The 19,387-nt window shown below is 41.4% G+C and overlaps 1 protein-coding gene across 5 annotated transcripts in view; it reads right to left on the bottom strand.

The window, feature by feature from the left end:
- The window catches only part of SOBP (sine oculis binding protein homolog), a 202,653-nt gene extending 185,717 nt beyond the window's left edge, over window positions 1-16,936 (bottom strand). Inside the window, exons 1-2 of one of the 5 annotated variants that reach the window (XM_075862235.1) lie at window positions 16,448-16,936; window positions 15,426-15,482 (exon numbers count right to left, since the gene is read on the bottom strand). In XM_075862235.1, the coding sequence (XP_075718350.1) occupies window positions 15,426-15,482; window positions 16,448-16,543 (153 nt within the window). In that variant the 5' untranslated portion in view covers window positions 16,544-16,936. The remainder of the gene's footprint in view (window positions 1-15,425; window positions 15,483-16,447) is intronic. The other 4 variants (XM_075862230.1, XM_075862232.1, XM_075862231.1 and 1 more) reach the window with 4 other exon arrangements.
- Between the last annotated feature and the right edge of the window lie 2,451 nt (window positions 16,937-19,387).

Below are 19,387 nucleotides of genomic sequence, written 5' to 3'. Positions count from 1 at the left end.
CATTACGGCTACAACATAGGGATCTATATGAACCATGGTAACAGTGAATACAGATAACATAATGTCTTTGCAATGAGAAGGGAAGAAACACCAAAACATTATGTGATAGTCAACTTCTCATTCTTGACTGGGGCTTTCCTTTAGGGTGCAGTCACACGCGGAAGATTTTGTTGCGGAAATTTTCAGTGACTGAAAATCAGTTCCATTCATCTGAAATCCATGCACCTGCCAGCAGAAACAACCCCATTTACATGAATGGAACTTTCAGTCGCAGAAGATTTCTGCAACAAAATCTGCCGTGTGTGATTGCACTCATACAGTGGTTATATGACATTAAGGGTTCACTAACCCAACAGTATTTAGGTCAGTGTTTGGCATCAGTATTGCTAAGCCAGGATTGGTCCATAACATGGTAGAGGTGGAAATCTTTCCACTATACTTTTTTCTGTTTATGTTCCATTCCTAGTTTTGGCATCCAAATACTGGTCCAAAATACTGACAAATACTGCCGTGTGAAAGTGGTCTAAATAAACGATTAAAGAAGAGCGTTATAGCAACATAATGTCATAGCGCCATGTGGCTTCAGTATCATCTAGTAAGTACAACTAACTAAGTAATCCTACTAGTCTCTATACTGTAGATTCCACTAGATCATGATCAGACTGCTTTTCTCGTTTTATGTCAACAAAGGTTATTCATGGTTTAACCCGTTAGTGACCGCCCCATAGTGTTTTTACGGAGGCCACTAACGGGCTTTATTCCAATGCAGTAGCCTTTTTACGGCGCTGCATCAGCATAAATAAATATGGCAGGGAGCCATTAAAACTCCCTATACTCAGCTACTGTAGCGAGCACCGCATCTGAGTGGTTTTGGAGAGAGGGAGGGGGCTCCCTCTCTCACCCCACCGGCATCTTGCGTGTGATCGCATTGTGTCGGTGTCTTCTACGGCAGCCGGGGTGGCCTAACAAAAGCCCCCAGGTCTGCCCCAGTTAATGCCAGAGGCATGGCCTAGCAGATGCCTGTCCATTTTACACGGACAGGCAGTAATACACTGCAATACAGAAGAATTGCAGTTTATTATAATAGCGATCGCATAGTGAAGTCCCCTAGTGGGACTGGTAACAAAAAGTTAAAAAAAAAAGTTTAATAACGTTAATAAATAAAAAAAAGTGAAAAAAAAATGAAAAACCCACTTTTTCCCCTTACAAACTGCTTAGGGTATGTGCACACACACTAATTACGTCCGTAATTGACGGACGTATTTCGGCCGCAAGTACCGGACCGAACTCAGTGCAGGGAGCTGGGCTCCTAGCATCATAGTTATGTACGATGCTAGGAGTCCCTGCCTCTCCATGGAACTACTGTCCCGTACTGAAAACATGATTACAGTACGGGACAGTTGTCCTGCAGAGAGGCAGGGACTCCTAGCATCGTACATAACTATGATGCTAGGAGCCCGGCTCCCTGCACTGTGTTCGGTCCGGTACTTGCGGCCGAAATACGTCCGTCAATACGGACGTAATTAGTGTGTGTGCACATACCCTTATTATAAAAAAATTAAAAAATGTCAAAAGTTACCATATTTGCTATCGCTGCGTCCGTAACAACCCCAACTATAAAGTTATTACGTTATTTAACCCACTCGGCAAACGCCACAGAAAATAAAATAAAAAACAATCCAAAAATTGCTGTTTGTGAATCCCGCCTTAAAAAAAAAAATGTGTTAAAAAGTGATCAAAAAGTCACATGTACTCCAAAATGGTACCAATAAAAACTACAAGTCGTCTCGCAAACAAAAAAGCCCTCATACAGCTGCATCGGCAGAAAAATAAAAAGTTATGGCTCTTCAAATACGGAGACACATATACAAATAATTTTGAAAAATATGAGATTTTACTGTGTAAAAGTAGTAAAACATACAAAATCGATATAAATTTGGTATCGTTGCAATCGTAACAACCCGCTGAATAAAGTTATTGTGTTATTTATACCACACGGTAAATGGCGTAAATTTAGGACGCAAAAAAGTGTGGCAACAGTGCTGTTTTTTTTCTATTACCCCCCAAAAAAGTTAATAAAAGTTAATCAATAAATTATATGTACCCCAAAATGGTGCTATTTAAAAATACACCTTGTCCCGCAAAAAAAAAAATCCTTATACAGCTATGTTGACGCAAAATTAAAAAAGTTATAGCTCTTTGAATGCGACGATGGAAAAACTTAAAAAAAATTTCTTGGTCATTAAGGTTTAAAATAGGCTGGTCATTAAAGGGTTAAAGAAAAGCTATGCAACTTTCCAACATTCCTTGTGTTTCTATTTCTCACCATTTCAAGACCTCTTCTTGCTGTCAATGAGCTATTACTTCTCACAGCTGGGAGTTATAATTGTATCCAGTCTAGGCAATCCTCTGTCAGAACATGAGATTTTTGCTACTGATGTGTTTAACTCACTGGGCATTGTCTACAAAGTAACATTGTAGCAAACCCGCAGCTGTGTAAGAAGGACTAGGTCACGGTGAGTTTTTAGCCTCTGGATTTATTGACAGAAAATCATCAGGGGTCTTACCATATAAAGTACCAGGCATGGTGAAAGCTGAATTATTTTAGTCTTTACATTTAAGGACAAAGCACAAAAAATTAAGGGAACACTTAATTCAAACATCAGATCTTGATGAACAAAATATTCAAGTTGAAAATGTTTACTGATATAAATTGTGTAACTCGTTGAGAAAAAAATGATGTATCAAAGGTAATTGGAAACCAAAAACAACCAATTGAGGGCTGGATTCCAAATCACCTTGAAAATCAAAGTCAAAAATTGAAATCACAGGTGGATCAATTTGCGTGAATTTCATTACGGAAACTCATAATGTGACACTTGGCATTTCTGACAACGTCTGGGCATGCTCCTGATGAGACAGCTAGATCAGGGTATCAGTGAGCTCCTGGACAGTCTGTGGTGCTACTTGCGTCGGATGCACTGATTCATAATGTCCCAGAGATTCTCAATTGGATTCAGGTCTGGGGAATGTGAGGTACAGTCAATGGCAACAATGCCACCGTCATCCATGAACTGCCTACATATTCGGGCCACATGAGGCCGGGGATTGTCCTGCACCAGGAGGATCCCAGAGCTCACTGAACCAACATAGGGTCTGATTTTATCCCAGTACCTAGCAGCAGTCAAGGTACCCTTGGCTATCAGGTTTGTGCCACCCTCAGACCATCATTGACCCACCGCTAAACCGGTCATGCTGGATGATGCTGCAGGCATTCTCCATGGTGTGTCCAGACTCTTTCATGTCTATCACATGTGCTCAGTTTGAAACTTTTATCATCTGTGAAGAGAATGGGGCAACAATGGCCAACCTGCCAATTCTGGTGTTCTCTGGCGAATGCCAATCAAGCTGCATGGTGCTGGGCTGTGAGCACCGGACCCACTACAGGAAGAACAGGCCCTGATGCTACCCTCATGAAATCTATTTCTGGTAAGAAACATGCACACTAGTAGCCCACTAAAGGTAATTGTGTGGGGCTCTGGCATTGCTTGTGGGGCTCTGGCATTGCTCCTCCTGCTGATGGATTTAAGCACTTCTACGGCCCTGTCCAGCACTCCTCGTGTAATGGAGTGTGTCATGGAAACTGCTCCATGCTCTTGAGACTGTGCTGGGAGACACAGAAAACCTTTTTGCGACGGCACGTGCCATCCTGGAGCAGTTGGACTACCTGTGCAATCTGAATTGGCTGCAGTTACCGCCTTATGCTACCACTAGTGACAAGGACACTTGCAAAATGCAAAACTAGGAAAGAATCAATCAGGAAGAATAAGGGTATGTTCACACGCACTAATTACGGACATAATTCGGGCGTTTTTGCCCCGAATTACGTCCGAAAATAGCGCCTCAATAACGCTGACAAACATCTGCCCATTGAAAGCAATGGGCAGACGTTTGTCTGTTCACACGAGGCGTAATTTACGCGCCGCTGTCAAATGACGGCGTGTAAATAGACGCCCGCGTCAAAGAAGTGACCTGTCACTTCTTTGGCCGTAATTGGAGCCATTATTCATTGACTCCAATGAATAGCAGCGCCTATTACGTCCGTAATGGACGCTGCGTTCAAGCGCCTGCACATGCCGTTACGGCTGAAATTACGGGGATGTTTTCAGGCGGACACATCCCCGTAATTTCAGCCGTTACGGACGCACTCGTGTGAACATACCCTTAGAAGAGAGAAATTGTCTGTGGCCACCACCTGCAAAAACATTCTCTTTTTGGGGGTTGTCTTGCTGTTGCCCCTCTAGGTCACCTGTTGTCAATTTCATTTGCACCAATGGAGGCAGAAATTGATTCACAACCGCTTATTCTCCCTAATTGTACAGCTTGAAATCCCTGAAGTTTAATTGATTTGGGGTTATACTGTGATGTTTAAGTGTTCCCTTAATTTTTTTGAACAGTGTAGTTATTAAAGTAGTTGTTATCAGGGAACGGATTTATACAGCAATGTGCACTGCCAGTGATCATGAAACTATACAGTAAGGCATCACATTTACTTACATTATATAAAATGCCATGATAAATAGCACGTTTACAATGCATTAACCAGCTGAGCAGAGAATGACAGGTTCTGGGAGGGAATGTGATGTGTAGTCGCCATTTCAAAGTGAACGTGCGCTGGAAACACATGTTGAAATTGTTCAGAAGGTCATAGGAAAAAAAGCACCATGGCAAACATCCATTCAAAGACAAGTACATCTGATAAAACTGCTGCATATTAATTCATCCTCAGCACCAAACACCTGGTCCTTAGGAAGGCCATACAGTACATAGGTCAATTTGCCACAGATCCAACTAGGGTTACAATATTCATTATCAGGCTGCTGGTTGATAGACAAACATATGTTACATGATATCTGCAATGATGGAAATGATTTTCCATGTAGAAAATTCTTCTAAATTTTGCAAATATTGTTTATGTACGTTGATGAAAATGCATTTTCTTGTTCAATAGCTCATTTACTCAGAAGTGCTAGACTTGTAAATCCAATCAATGCACTTCTATTGGTCCAAACTGGTGGTTTTAGTTATAAACAAAAACAATAATCATTATCGTCCTATAAGTTCTATGAATACAGTACTAGATCTATTGGAGTAAATGGTCATGTGACAAGGTCTCATGACCTCTATACAGCGTTATATGACCGCGGTACAGAAAGCCCTATTAAGTCTGCGGTCAATATGGGAGGGAACAGCTAAACATTTTTTATACAACAGACTTGTAAGGGTATGTTCACACGCACTAATTACGGACGTAATTCGGGCATTTTTGCCCCGAATTACGTCCGAAAATAGCGCCTCAATAGCGCTGACAAACATCTGCCCATTGAAAGCAATGGGCAGACGTTTGTCTGTTCACACTAGGCGTATATTTATGCGCCGCTGTCAAATGACGGTGCGTAAATAGACGCCCGTGTCAAAGAAGTGACCTGTCACTTCTTTGGCCGTAATTGGAGCCGTTATTCATTGACTCCAATGAATAGCAGTGCCAATTACGTCCGTAATGGATGCGGCGTTTAAGCGCCTGCACATGCCGTTACGGCTGAAATTACGGGGATGTTTTCAGGCGGAAACATCCCCGTAATTTCAGCCGTTACGGACGCTGTCGTGTGAACATACCCTAAGGATCATTGTTTTTTATGAACATGCTATTCTATTTTTATTCAATTAGGGTTGCACATAACCCCTTTAATGATTGTCCTTTATCAACTTATGCAGAGCATTAACAAAATGCTGTAATACAGGAAAATGAACCCACATTTATTACTGTTCTATATACAGTCTTCTCTGCCACCAACTGAAATATGCCAGAATATTGCAAACAACAGTGACATATCATTGCGACTCATACAGCCCTATAACAATTCACAAGTAGACTGTCTGCAGCAGTGACATTGGAGCAAAATAACCCTATACCATACAGCAACCAATGAGCCCCAGTTCATATTATTACAAAATGAGGATTTGTCTACTAAGACTATTCTGCTTTCTGCTTGCAGCTGGTAGCTCCTTCTAAGGGTATGTGCACACCACCTCTTTTCAGACGTAATGGAGGCGTTTTACGCCTCGAATTACGCCTGAAAAGACAGCTCCAATACGTCGGCAAACATCTGGCCATTGCTTGCAATGGGTCTTACGATGTTCGGTGCAGATGAGCTGTCATTTTACGCGTCGCTGTCAAAATACTGCGCGTAAAATGACGGCTCGTCAAAAGAAGTGCAGGACCCTTCTTGGGACGTTTTTGGAGCCGTTTTCTCATAGACTCCAATGAAGAACAGCTCCAAAAACGGCCGTAAAAATGAAGCGAAAACGTAGCAAAAAACGGCGCGAAAAACGCGAGTTGCTCAAAAAACTTCTGAAAATCAGGAGCTGTTTTCCCTTGAAAACAGCTCTGTATTTTCAGACGTATTTTGTTAATCGTGTGCACATACCCTTATTGTCATCTTTGACTGATTTACAGTGTAGGCAAAGAACATATTGTTATCTAGACCGGCTTCTATCATCATGCTATTAATATGCGAATCCTTGCCCTGATTAGCCGTTCTGTGGTGAGAAGACCACCATTTCTGAATCACAGCCCCCATTATCTTTAAGCTGCAGATGAAATTGCCCAGAGCACTTTCCAGGCTATAAACACAGTGTCTATTGAATTAATACACTCCAGTGGGTTCAATATGTCTTAGGGCGGGTTCACACATGGCGGAATTCCACTTAAATTCCGCTGCGGACACTCCGCAGCGTTAATCCGCAGCGGAGCCGTTTCTCCATTGACTTTCACTTTAAATTAGCAGTGTTCGTTTACACGATGCGTACAATTCCGCTGCGGAGCATAGGCTGCGGAGCGGAATTTGGTGTCCGCAGCATGCTCTGTCTGTTGCGGAGCAGTGGCGGACTCATGGCGGAATTTCTCCATTGACTTCAATGGAGATTCAAAGTTCCGCAATGAAGTCCGCAGCTGTCATGCACATGTCATGTGTGCTGCGGATACGTCTTGCTTTTTTAACTTGACATTTCTTCATTCTGGCTGGACCTATGTATTTCTAGGTCTACAGCCAGACTGAGGAAGTCAATGGGGCTCCCGTAATGACGGGAGCGTTGCTAGGAGACGTCTGTAAATAGTCACTGTCCAGGGTGCTGAAAGAGTTAAGCGATCGGCAGTAACTGTTTCTGCACCCGGGACAGTGACTACCGATCCCAATATACATGTATCTGTAAAAAAACATATAAGTTCATACTTACCGAGAACTCCCTGCGTCTGTCTCCAGTCCGGCCTCCCAGGATGACGTTTCAGTGTAAGTGACGGCTGCAGCCAATCACAGGCCAAGCACAGGCTGCAGCGGTCACATGGACTGGCGCGTCATCCAGGGAGGTCGGGCTGGATGCCGAAGGAGGGACGCGTCACCAAGACAACGGCCGGTAAGTATGAAAATCGTTTCCTTTCACTAGGGAAAGTGCTGTCCCTTCTCTCTATCCTGCACTGATAGGGAGAAGGGAAGCACTTTTCCTGCAGTCCGCAGCGGCCAGTCCGCATCAATTTTCTGCACATTTTGTGCAGATCCGCTGCAGAATCTGCAACGCAGATTCTGTGCGGCATTGATGCGGACAGTTGCGGAGGAATTCCGCCATGTGTGGTCATGCCCTTACAGCCAATAGTACAAATCCCTTCAGCAGGAACGGAATGATGATAAATAATCTCATATTTTATGAATAGGATACGATGGTCATGTCTTGCTGATTTACTGTATATATACTGTGTGTGTGTGTGTGTGCGTATATATATATATATATATATATATATATATATATATATTTGAAAAAAAACGGGGAAAAAGCAGCAAAAATAGGATCACTTCACCACTTGCGACGTTTCAGCCCTACTCCATGGGGCCTTTCTTTGTCTTGTATTTTTGGATTCTGTGTATATATATATATATATATATATATATATATATATACAGTGAAGGAAATAAGTATTTGATCCCTTGCTGATTTTGTAAGTTTGCCCACTGTCCAAGACATGAACAGTCTAGAATTTTTAGGCTAGGTTAATTTTACCAGTGAGAGATAGATTATATTAAAAAAAAACCTGAAAATCACATAGTCAAAATTATATATATTTATTTGCATTGTGCACAGAGAAATAAGTATTTGATCCCTTTGGCAAACAAGACTTAATACTTGGTGGCAAAACCCTTGTCGGCAAGCACAGCAGTCAGACATTTTTAGTAGTTGATGATGAGGTTTGCACACATGTTAGATGGAATTTTGGCCCACTCCTCTTTGCAGATCATCTGTAAATCATTACGTTTTCAAGGCTGTCGCTTGGCAACTCGGATCTTCAGCTCCCTCCATAAATTTTCGATGGGATTAAGGTCTGGAGACTGGCTAGGCCACTCCATGACCTTAATGTGCTTCTTTTTGAGCCACTCCTTTGTTGCCTTGGCTGTATGTTTCGGGTCATTGTCGCGCTGGAAGACCCAGCCACGAGCCATTTTTAATGTCCTGGTAGAGGGAAGGAGGTTGTCACTCAGGATTTGACGGTACATGGCTCCATCCATTCTCCCATTGATGCGGTGAAGTAGTCCTGTGCCCTTAGCAGAGAAACACCCCCAAAACATAATGTTTTCACCTCCATGCTGGACAGTGGGGACGGTGTTCTTTGGGTCATTGGCAGCATTTCTCTTCCTCCAAAAACGGCGAGTTGGGTTAATGCCAAAGAGCTCAATTTTAGTCTCAGCTGACCACAGCACCTTCTCCCAATCACTCTCAGAATCATCCAGATGTTCATTTGCAAACTTCAGACGGGCCTGTACATGTGCCTTCTTGAGCAGGGGGACCTTAAGGGCACTGCAGAATTTTAATCCATTACAGCGTAATGTGTTACCAATGGTTTTCTTGGTGACTGTGGTCCCAGCTGCCTTGAGATCTTTAACAAGTTCCCCCGTGTAGTTTTCGGCTGAGCTCTTACCTTCCTGAGGATCAAGGATACCCCACGAGGTGAGATTTTGCATGGAGCCCCAGATCGATGTCGATTGACAGTCATTTTGTATGTCTTCCATTTTCTTACTATTGCACCAACAGTTGTCTCCTTCTCACCCAGCGTCTTACTTATGTTTTGTAGCCCATTCCAGCCTTGTGCAGGTCTATGATCTTGTCCCTGACATCCTTAGAAAGCTCTTTGGTCTTGCCCATGTTGTAGAGGTTAGAGTCAGACTGATTAATTGAGTCTGTGGACAGGAGTCTTTTATACAGGTGACCATTTAAGACCGCTGTCTTTAATGCAGGCACCAAGTTGATTTGGAGCGTGTAACTGGTCTGGAGGAGGCTGAACTCTTAATGGTTGGTAGGGGATCAAATACTTATTTCTCTGTGCACAATGCAAATAAATATATAGAATTTTGACTATGTGATTTTCTTTTTTATATAATCTATCTCTCACTGGTAAAATTAACCTAGCCTAAAAATTCTAGACTGTTCATGACTTTGACAGTGGGCAAACTTACAAAATCAGCAAGGGATCAAATACTTATTTCCTCCACTGTAGTTACATTGGACAGGCACAACAAATTACAGTTTTAAACACTGTGGAATTTCCATCAGCATTTTTGCAAGACAAATTGTCATACTGCAGATTGAGAATCCGAAATTTGTTCAAATATCATCTATGTTTATGCTACTGTAATAAGCTTCAATGTTAGCAAAACAACTGTGGCCAAATTCAGACTTTTTCCTCGTGCAGCACCACTCATGATCTGATGTTGTACAGGTACTGCGACACAGCCCCATTCATTTGAATGAGGCTATGCTACAATGTTCTGCAAGACATCATGTTCCCCGGTCTGTAGTACTTACGTGGCTGGGAATGTTTTGTGTGTGTGTGTGTGTGTGTGTGTGTGCTTGTGCGTGTGCGTTTGTGTGTGTGTGTGTGTGTGTGTGTGTGTGTGTGAGTGCGTGCGTGTGTGTGTGTGTGTGTGTGTGCCTCTTACGCTGCCTCGCTGATTATTCTGCAGAGAGCTTGGTCGAGAGAAATGCTGTGCCGAGAACATGCCAAGGGGCCCTTTATTCTTTAGATACCCAACTGATCATAAAATTATGATATATACTCGATATACTGTACCATAACTTTATATTGTTAGAACACCCCTTGTAACCTCTTCCGCACAGCTGTATAGTGTCTTATTGCTGTATATGTATTTTTAGGAAAGCTAAATCCCATCTAGTATGGCCACCATTATAGCCTCCATATGGTTTGTTATCCTTACTACTCACACTACCACATTCCAGGAGTATTTAACCATCCAGGAAATTAAAGGCTATGTACACCTTTGAGGGCATTATTATTTTTATTATTTTTTTTTAAATAAATAGATTAGTCAGTGTGTTTAGTGTAACATTTTAATTAGTCTTTATTAAAAAATCGTTTTACTTTTGTTTTGGAGACACAGCTGTTTTGTGTTCTCTATACAGAACAGCTGTATCGCTCATTTTACACTGAATTCGTATCATCAACTACAAACAGTCTATATTTTGCAGGTGCAAAGGATAGAGATTTACCCTTCTCACACAGAAGACAAACAAAACATGTTTACATCTATTGATTGCAGCCCAACCAATGTGCTATATCATTCAATTTATGGATTTAACAGAAATATAAATTGCTGCACGTAGGAAAATGGAATAGTACAATTACCCTTTATTTTTGTCAACAGCACAGTGTTGTGTTAGGCTTGGGGTATGTGGTGACTTTATGGGCCTGGCGGCATGGGTCCTCTCATCCCGGGTGGTGTAGCTAGCACCGGAGGGGGCCCCGATGCTAGCGACAGCCACATTCACTTGCATCTGCGTCCTCAGATAACAAATGAATACTATAGACTGCAGGCCACAATAGGCCTGCAGCCTATAAGGCGCTGGGAAGACTCCCTGCACAGGCCGGAGTGATGATGTCACTGCATCACACTGGTCTGAGCATGCATGCCGCCCGGAGGATGTGCAGTGCTCCGTTACTCGTGGGAACGGGGCAAGATAAGTACAATATTTTTTTTTTCTGGGGGGGAGGGGCTGTGTGGCAATATACAGGGGGGAGCTGAGTGGCACTATAAACAAGGGGGGAGCAGGGTGGGACAATAAACAAGGGGAAGCAGGGTGGCACTATATACGTGGGGAGCGGGGTGGCGCTTTATACAAGGGGTAGAGCCGCGTGGCACTATATGCAAGGGGGGGAGAAGGGTGACACTCTATACAAGGGGGGGAGCAGGATGTCACTATATACAAGGGGGGAGCAGGGTGGTGCTATATACAAGGCGGGGAGCAGGGTGGCACTATAAACAAGGGTGGGAGCAGGGTGGCACTATATACAAGGGGGGTAGCAGGGTGGCACTATATACAAGGGGGAGCTATGTGGCACTATCTGCTGGGGGCTGAGTGGCACTATCTACTAAGGGGGGCTGTGTGACACTATATACAAGGAAGGGGGGCTGTGTGGCACTTTATACAAGGGAGGGGGCTGTGTGGCACTATATACAAGGGAGGGGGACTGTGTGGCACTATATACAGGGGAGCCTTATGGCGATATTTACAAGGGGGCTGTATGCCACTATCTACAAGACCGAGGTGGGAGCGCTATCTACAAGTGGGGTGTGACACTGTCTACAGGGGGGCTGTATAGCACAGTCTACAGGGGGCACTATCTATAAGGGAGGCCGCATGTGGCACCTAGGGGGGGGCAGTCAAAAGTTTGCTATGGGGCCCAGTCTTTCCTAGTTACGCCCCTGGTACTGTATCCCGCCAAATTAACATTATTTTTTATCCATTTCTATTGCAAATATACTTCATTTCACATGTTCCTTTCCTCTAAATATAATATTTTTTGTGGGATAACCCATTTATATATTTTTTTAAATGATGTGATTGCTATTAGGAGCAAAAGAAAGCAATGGGGCAGCAAGAGATAGCTGAGGGAAAGAAATGTGATAAAGGTCACTGTAAGGTAAACATATTTTTATGATTCTCCAATTGAAATATAATATGAGGAAACTATGCAGAGTCATGTACTTTTTGAACACAGTGTTGTATTGTATCACATTTATATTTGCTACAACTGTCATGTACATTACACAAATGATAAGTTATTGAAACATAATATCTGTCGGTCTAAAAAAGCAACAAGTGTTAGCCCCTAATCAAAGTGAAACTGTTATGTCAGATGTAAAACAGTTTTTCTAATGGGATATGGGGGGGGGGGGGGCTTATACTTTCTCACACTATGGGTGGCCAAAGACACAACAATTTGGCCATGATTAGACAATGTTTCTGTACATGAAAGGTATTTTGCTGCAATGTGAACCTGAACATATCATTCTTGCTTAAAATTTGCAATGTCCGAAATGAAGAATTGAAAAATAAATGAAAAAATCTGATTGTTGATAAACCCTATAATTGCAAAAATATTTTTAAATGGCTCCCAATAAATTGTCCAATTGACCAATGGAAAGGCTTTCCCTCAGTTGGAATGGCAATAATAGTTTCAATGTTCAATTTCACACAAACTGGCATTTCTATAGCCACTGTGTTCATGTTTTTTTTTTAATATGTTTTTTGAAGCTTAAACTGGTATGGGTGCAATAAAAAGAACATGTCCACTTTCTTTTCTACTCCTGTCTTTAAAGTAGATATGCACCATTCTGTATGATTTCTTATCTTCTGACATGTCATAGAAAATCAGTAGAGGACTAAGCACTAAAGCTCCCACAGATCACTAGAACAAATGTGAATCTGTAGGTATCTTCCAAGGTTTGCCCCTCTTCGTATCATGTTGGCTTTGCTTTACTTTACTCAGGTGGAACTGTAATGGCCCAACGTTGTCTCTCCTAAGTAAAAGCTGAGCCAAGCAGATGGGAGCGGAAGGAGCATGGCGTCTGAAAGAGCGCAGCAGTCCCTTTGTTAAGATTATGAGGACACAGCACTCATACCCCGATAAATTCTATGTCAGAAAAAAGGAAATAGCGCACAAAGGTGCGAATAAACTTTACTTTATTTTGGTTAGAAAAAAATGTATGTAACTATTGCTCCAGAACTGCAATATGTGAACACAGAAGTGGAATGAGAAATTATACTATGTATCAAAAGGTGTCAGAAGGTGCATACTGTATCTTTCTGATATCAGGAAAAAGTAACATTAGGATCATACAAGCCAATGGATGACTAGGAGAGCAACGTTACAATGCCATACAGACTCAAGCGCATTCTCTTAAAACAAAATTTGGGCAGCTGTAGCTTAGAGCTTGAAATGTATAAGCAAATTGTTCTAACATTTGCCAGTTATTTGTCAGTGTCATTAGTATAGGCCAGTATGTAGAATGTCTGGACAAGTTGACAGTAATCAATTAACTCATTCTCTACTGGAAAAGCTTTGGAAGGGTTAATGAAAAGTAATGGCCTTTTATTACTGTGGAGAGGTAGACAGGGAATCAGTGTGCACACCAGTTCTTTTTCTTCTGTTAGCAGGGAGAGGCAATTCTATCCAATGTGGTTTGAAACATGAGTAGGTCACTGTACACCATGATAAAATTCCCTAATCCCTGGGCCAAATTTCCCTGAGGAGGGCCTCCTCCAACCCCTTTACTTTCCAAGCTGACTTTTCCATTCCCACTCTCGTGTTTCCCTCTCCTTCATTTCTTTCATTTCCCCTACCTTAAAGCCTTGATACCCGATCTGTGGCCAGTGCTCAGGTTTCAGTTTTTACAGCTTAGACCGTCTATTGCTGTATACATTCCTTTCTTTCTGCTCTGCAGTGATTACTTACCAGGGCTTATTTTACACTAGTCCAGATGAAAGCTGCTCAGATGAAGGGAAACATAGCCAGGCTGTTTGAACATTACAGATATGAAACTACACAAGAGCACATTGTGTCCTTCTTGACATTTTGTATCAAACTTATTTTACCATATATCCACTATGTGCTTACTGTATTCTTTGACCCAGCAAAAAAAATAAAAATATGAGCATAACCAAGTTATGCCCAGTTAATGTTTGTAGTCCATTGTGACCTTTTTAGCTAGGACTACATAACAACGACATGACATCACAAGTGAATCGCTTTAAAATTGTTCCCTTTGAGGAGAAAAGTTTCATGTGACCTTGCAACTATCACAAAATTTCTAAAATGGTTAAAAATGTTGTGATAATTGCAATTACTTGCAATTTTTCCTTCATAGGGCACTATTGAAGTTGTGTCACAACTGCGATTTTAATGTGATTCATGTGTGACTTCATGTCGTCGTGGAACCCTAGCCTAAAGTAGGTGAAAATAACATGTACCCTGCACAAGTTGCTATTAAGTCTAAGGAACTAAACAAGAATTTTCTCCAAAAACTAGAAAAAATGTCCAAAGATAAGCTGCTGTTGTCCTGCTTTGTGTAATATTTCATGCAGCCATTTTTTTAATTAATGTCTGTTTCCGGGAAAGCTTATTGACAACCAATATGGCTGCTTTTACCGCTGCAATTGAAGTTGTCACACATCTTTTACAGCATCCTCAATGATCCATCCCCCTTCCTCTTACTTGTATTCCTGCATATTTTCCGGTACAAGAGTCCGCATAATCAAGGTGACAACCCTTTAATGAACTGTAATGGCAGGGCAGCCATATAGGTGGTCACTCAACCTTCCCAAACACAGATATAAATAAATTTCTGAATAGAATTTAAATGACTTTACACAAGAGGAGTATGTGAGATTTATACTTAAAGGCAACTTTTAATAAATATTTTAGGGGAAAATACAATCTACCGTACTTTAATTACAAACAAAGAATTATACTGCCGCAAATATATTAAAAAGATGTTAAGCTGTGTTTCTCACCTCAATGGCTACTGTAGGTTGGGGTACCCTGAAGACCAGTAACACTAGACTAGAAGGAAAGTATCTAATCCACTATAAGATTTAGTCCTTAATACTAAAGCATTGGTTAAAAATAGGGTCATTTCCCCCCTTACAATGTTGTTTTTGTTTCATCCCCACCAGTTCAGACAAACATCTGCTATGAAGAACAACTATCTCCCAAACCACTGAGAGTGCCTGCAGCCAAAATAAACAAAACAAACCCAGAGGATCCAGCACAGTCAGCCTTTATATCCAGCCAGGATAACATTTCACATGTTTTGATTAAAATTAGCTAATTTGTAATTCTAGAACCTATGTTAAAAGCTGCAATCCATATAGATCACATTAAGCGATGGCTTAGAGCAGCCAATGACAATGTGATAGATTTAGGCAGCCCTGGAAAGGGGGGGGGGGTCGGGGAGGTGCAGGAAGGCAATTAACCATTTCAATTATAGTTTATGTTTTGTATTCAGAAAAATAAAACCGACCCTCTGAGTTGATGTGGAGAAATGCCTGTCCACTTTAGACGATGTGCAACCTGAAAACTGAAAAATACCAAGGATCACTGATTTGGAATGGAAATGCCACATTTGCTAATAGAAAGTTACATAGATTTTCAAGACAGATATGGAAGTCTACAAATTGAAGCGGGGCCTCTGGTCAACTAGGCATCGCTCAGAGAGATGTAATATAATATAGTATCATACAGTCTAATAGTAGTGAGCGGTGTATGAAAAATATAGATTGTTTCAATCGTTCATCATCGCCACAAACATGCATATACAGTATAGAAGCTTTTCTGGTACATCCTTAGTGACGGTACATGTGGTCATTTAAAGTTGACTACTTGTGTCATTTACTCTATTATTCTGTTTGTCTTTGTAGTGCAGCATCTGAAGGACCAGATTGAGAGCAACCTCTGCAAAACATCTGGGTGACCATGGCTTACAGGACTACTGCACACAACATACTCCCCTAGGGTCTGTCATACACATGAAATAAGCAAAACACTATAAATGACAGAAAACACAATAAAGGTGACAAGTAATTTTGGGTAGAGGAAGATACAGTGGAAGTGAGTTGCTTAGAACTAAGTGAGGTATGCTTCATCTATACGAAGGGCACTTCCTAAAATAGGCAAGAAAAACTCATGTTTTCGGTGTTTTGACTCTGATGTCAATAAACTGACGATTGTTATGGCATTTGGAGTAATGGCTCCTGGATTTACCGCCGTTTATCTATAAGTGGGGTTATCTATAGGTAAGGTGTGCAAATGTTGGCTGCAGGAACATACCCAGTGTGATGCATATGGCAACATGCGGTCCATTTAAAGTGTCACCTTCAGTGACATAAAAATGATAGCCGGTCAATTGACAGGACTTGAGTGTGTGAATGTGTCTAGAGGAGAGAGGCGGTACTCAGACATTCAATGCATCCTACACAAAATGACAAGCACCTCTACATTAGAGTATCATGGGAAAGCTACCCTGACAAAGCAAAAGCCCCTTACCTTCATCTCCTCGTTGATCTCTCTCTTCACAGGGTGTGCAGGCTTCCTGCTCCTTTTATTTTCCGGTGGTCTCCCCTCTTTTTCCATTTCTGCCATTTTTTCTATAGTTTGTGCTGATGAAATGGCTGCGTGAATGAAAAGAGTATTGGTAGGATGGTGGAGTAGGAAAGTGGAGTGGCTATTCCCCCTCTATCTAGAGGTGAAAGACGTCAGGGACTGTGTGAGGAGGGAGGGCTGGGGATGCCAGGCTGCTGGGCTGAGAGTGCACTGCTGTCAGGTCAGCCATCTTCTGCCTTTGGCTCTGTCTGCATTAGTCCTCTGAAGCTTGCTGCTTGTTGCTTTGTGTATGTGTGAGTGGGTGTGAGTGAGTGTGTAGTGCTGTCTCTGTGTGTGTGTGTATGTTTATGTGACTGTACGTGAAAGAAAGGGAGGAGAGAAACACAGAGAAAGCTCCTTGTGTGGAACAGTAGAGGGGGTTACTACCTCCCAGGCTGGGAGAAGAGGAGGAGCTCCCAGCTGCCAAAATCTTATCCTCTGCCCCCTTACACTCCAAGTAGTGCTAGACACATCTGGATGATGTGCATGGATGGAGCAGTGCTATGTCTCACACTTGCTAAGAGCTCACATTATCCTCCTAGTATTCCTAATGTGTCAAGTCCACTATATACTGATGTAGCAGATTTGAATCTGTCATTTAACTCTTTGGTACCACATTGTTTATGTACAATGATAAATCACTGACTTCAAATAATGAAGCTCTTCTACACATAACGAAAAAAAAATCACTGTGTTAATCGCAATAAATTGGCAAACTGTTATAGATATGTCACATACTCAAAGAAAACTCACAGGAGGACATTCATTAGAAGTTTCAACTATGACGAAATGTCGAATGTATACAGATTTGATGCAACTTTTTTATTATAAAACAAAAAAATTACAAGTGTTTCTGTTCACATCTGCGTCAGAGGCTCTGTTAGGGGCCTCCGTCGTAGTTCCGGTGAAAAATGACGGACACCCTCACGGAAACCCGACAGAACCCATTAAAGTCAAGGGGATCCATCGGGCGCCGTTAGTGACTGATACAACAGCACTTGTTTTTTTTTCAATCCCTTTGATGGATCGGAAAAAAAACAAAAAACTTAGCGCAGATGTGAACGAAGGCTAATACACCACATGACAAGAAAACACATAATATACAAAAAATTATGTAGAACAATACAAATTCTGCATAAAATAGAAAGCTGAAAGGGAGACCTGCCATATGTGTGTGTATGTGTGTGTGTGTGTGTGTGTGTGTATCTATATATATATACACATATATATATATATATATATATATATATATATATATATATATATATATATATATATACACATACAGGATATGAGATGTCATTAGATTGTCCACTAGGAGCTAGGTCAACAATATAGAGGTTTTTATAACATCACTGAAGAACAATTAAAAGCATATTTATATTTTTCTTTCATTACACTCCTTATCTTACCACTGTAAACATGTTGAGGTGTCATTTTTAAACCTTGTCCATTAGATTGATTGAAAAAAAGCTGTACTTTCTCTAACGCTTATATGTACTGGACAACAGAGCTGGTTGCTTACTTCACTAGTATGTGCCAGTTTGCATATTTTGTAGATATATCTTTTAAGAATTATTTTTTTTCACTTCCTAATGTTGGTTAATCTCAGCCTCATACAAAAGCTGGAGTCACCTATCAGAGCAAGATGAGAGCAGGGCGAGCTGCCTCCTCCTGCTGGATGTGACAGCTGGATATAGAGGAGGGAGTGATGAGTAGACGTGATGAGCATACCAAGCTCCTCCGTCACACTGCCACTGATGAGGAGGATGATAAGGCAATGTCCGGGGTGATGTTCATTCCAGCCAGTGAGCACTGAGATGGAGGGGGTGAGAAGAGATGGGGCCATATCCCTGTCACTATAGCAGCAGCTTGTTGGGAAGCTTTATACATCAAATTAACCAAAGAGGCTAAACTGATATATTGAATAGGTTTTCTCAGCCATCAGCTATAATAGTAATAGTGTAAATTCAAATATCTGAATGCAGCACTATTATTTTCTTTTATTATATGAACCCATTTAAATGCTGCAAGTGTTGAAAAATACCACCATGTAGTCTACTACAATGGTCCCTGTAATACAGAATTCAATTAATATACCCATTATTTTGTATACCACTAGACCAACTTAATTCAGTATCTAGAAGAGATATATGCACGTATTAGAGTGTATTAAGTAATACCAATTAGACAGAAAAAAAAAATCAAAATGTAATTGTCTTATAGTAGTAATATTTGGTGTAATGTATGGCAAAGTGCCTATTGTAGACCCCTATGTAATAAGCAGGATGCAAGCTGCTGATCCTGTCTGTGCCAGAGAGCGGTGGCACTACAAATAGCATCAAACCCATAATTGCACTGATGCCTGATGGAAAAAATCAGCACATTCTGCAAACTAGGGCCGAGGTGGCATCCTTCCCTATTTAACCCACTGCCATTGCTCAAGCTGGCTAACCTAGAGGAGGCTAAAAATAATTAATGTGGCAGCTCAGCCAGGTACATCAACACAATAATAGAAGTGACAATGTAAAAGACATGTCCGCCCTGGACTCCTCTGAATCACCTTGACTGGGAAACAAACAAACAAACAAACACAACGGGTAAAATGTATTAATGTTTTTACGGCAGTCTTCTGTTATAGAAAAGTCACAAACGGCACAAAAATTTTGTGGGCAAATGTTGACTTTTGTACAGTTTCCTTCACTCACACCAAATAAATGTATGTAATTTATGCCAGAAACTGGTGTCAACTATAGCACACATCTAACAAAGCTACTGGTATAATCTATAGCTCACGGGCGGCCAGAATTGTATCTACTTTATTAAGAGGTGTGCATCTCTTAA

Source organism: Rhinoderma darwinii, chromosome 4 (genome assembly GCF_050947455.1).
Source record: "Rhinoderma darwinii isolate aRhiDar2 chromosome 4, aRhiDar2.hap1, whole genome shotgun sequence".
In the NCBI taxonomy this organism is placed as follows: Eukaryota; Metazoa; Chordata; class Amphibia; order Anura; family Rhinodermatidae; genus Rhinoderma; species Rhinoderma darwinii.
Note: the sequence above shows the minus strand (reverse complement) of the source record. Positions and strands in the feature narration are given on the sequence as shown.